Here is a 1,024-nt window from a genome sequence, read left to right as displayed (position 1 = left end):
AGGTGACGCCGGACACACGAGAGAGAGCACCATCACTCTTAATGCGGGCATATATCGTCAACTTCTCGCCAGTATTCTGTTTGAGACTCTCCCAGCGTTCGCTGGCCTTCTCCGATGTATCAGTTTCGAGAAACCGAGAGTCGAGGTACCCCCACACAGCAGACGGAGCCGGTTGGGCTGTCCCAAGATGTGTGATAAGTTCGGACCTCAAGCTCTTCCCGATGTGCCGGAAGAGGAAGAGCATGCAGTCTCGCTCGTTATCGATACCATAGAACCTGATTGACGTCTGCACACCACCCTTGAAGGCAGAGTAGGGTGTGGCCGACGTCGGACCTTCGAATTCTGTATATTCAAGTGGGAGTTTGAACACGTTCAGAGGAGCCTGCCTTCGGGAGTGCGAAGCCGTGGACGATGGTTCTCCATCGCCAGTGGGACTTACTGCTCCTGCGATGGAAGGTGAACGATTTGTGGCCGAGCCTGCGCCCCCCATAGCAGTGTCAGCAATGAGGGCTTCGAGTAGGGCGTCGAAGTAGTCGCGATCGTTGCCCAGCTCGATGCTACGCACCAACCGGTACTTCCTCTTAGTAGATATGACCGCGAGAGCACTCGCTAACCAAAGCAGAGGCCGAATGGGCATCCCATGTACCAGCCCTGCATGAAGCACCATGCTTAAGATCGCCCTTGCGAAGTCCAAGGGTGCCTGAGCAGCCGCTGGACTCCCGCTGCCTTCAACCCCCGCGTCATTGGATACCATGGCCGAGGCCCAGTTAGAGACGAATGCCCTAACCCCTCTCAGGGGTATGGCTTCGAGCTCCAAGAGCCTGGCCAGGAGATAATCCATCTGGGCTGAGGATATCAGGCTAGGGTCGAAATCAAGTGAGAATGATTTAAAACCAGGACCAAGAATAAGAGATGTTCTCCATTTCCTAATCTCTGTAGCGTCTTGGGGCTCAAGTATGGTTCTTCCCAGTGACAACTCAGGATCATTTGAGGGTTCGGAGTCATTCATTAGGAAATGAGGGTG

At 54.3% G+C, this 1,024-nt stretch overlaps 1 protein-coding gene across 1 annotated transcript; it reads right to left on the bottom strand.

Annotated features, from left to right (window-relative positions):
* Positions 1-275: 275 nt before the first annotated feature.
* On the bottom strand, positions 276-841 carry Pmar_PMAR028967 (hypothetical protein; the record flags this gene model as incomplete). The annotated part of the gene is made up of 1 exon (XM_002778433.1): positions 276-841. A coding segment is annotated over one exon (566 nt), but the record flags the coding sequence as incomplete, so codon positions are not given.
* Positions 842-1,024: the final 183 nt, after the last annotated feature.

This window comes from Perkinsus marinus (assembly GCF_000006405.1).
Source record: "Perkinsus marinus ATCC 50983 genomic scaffold scf_1104296949522, whole genome shotgun sequence".
NCBI lineage: Eukaryota > Perkinsozoa > Perkinsida > Perkinsidae > Perkinsus > Perkinsus marinus.
This window is presented reverse-complemented; position numbering and strand designations above follow the sequence as displayed.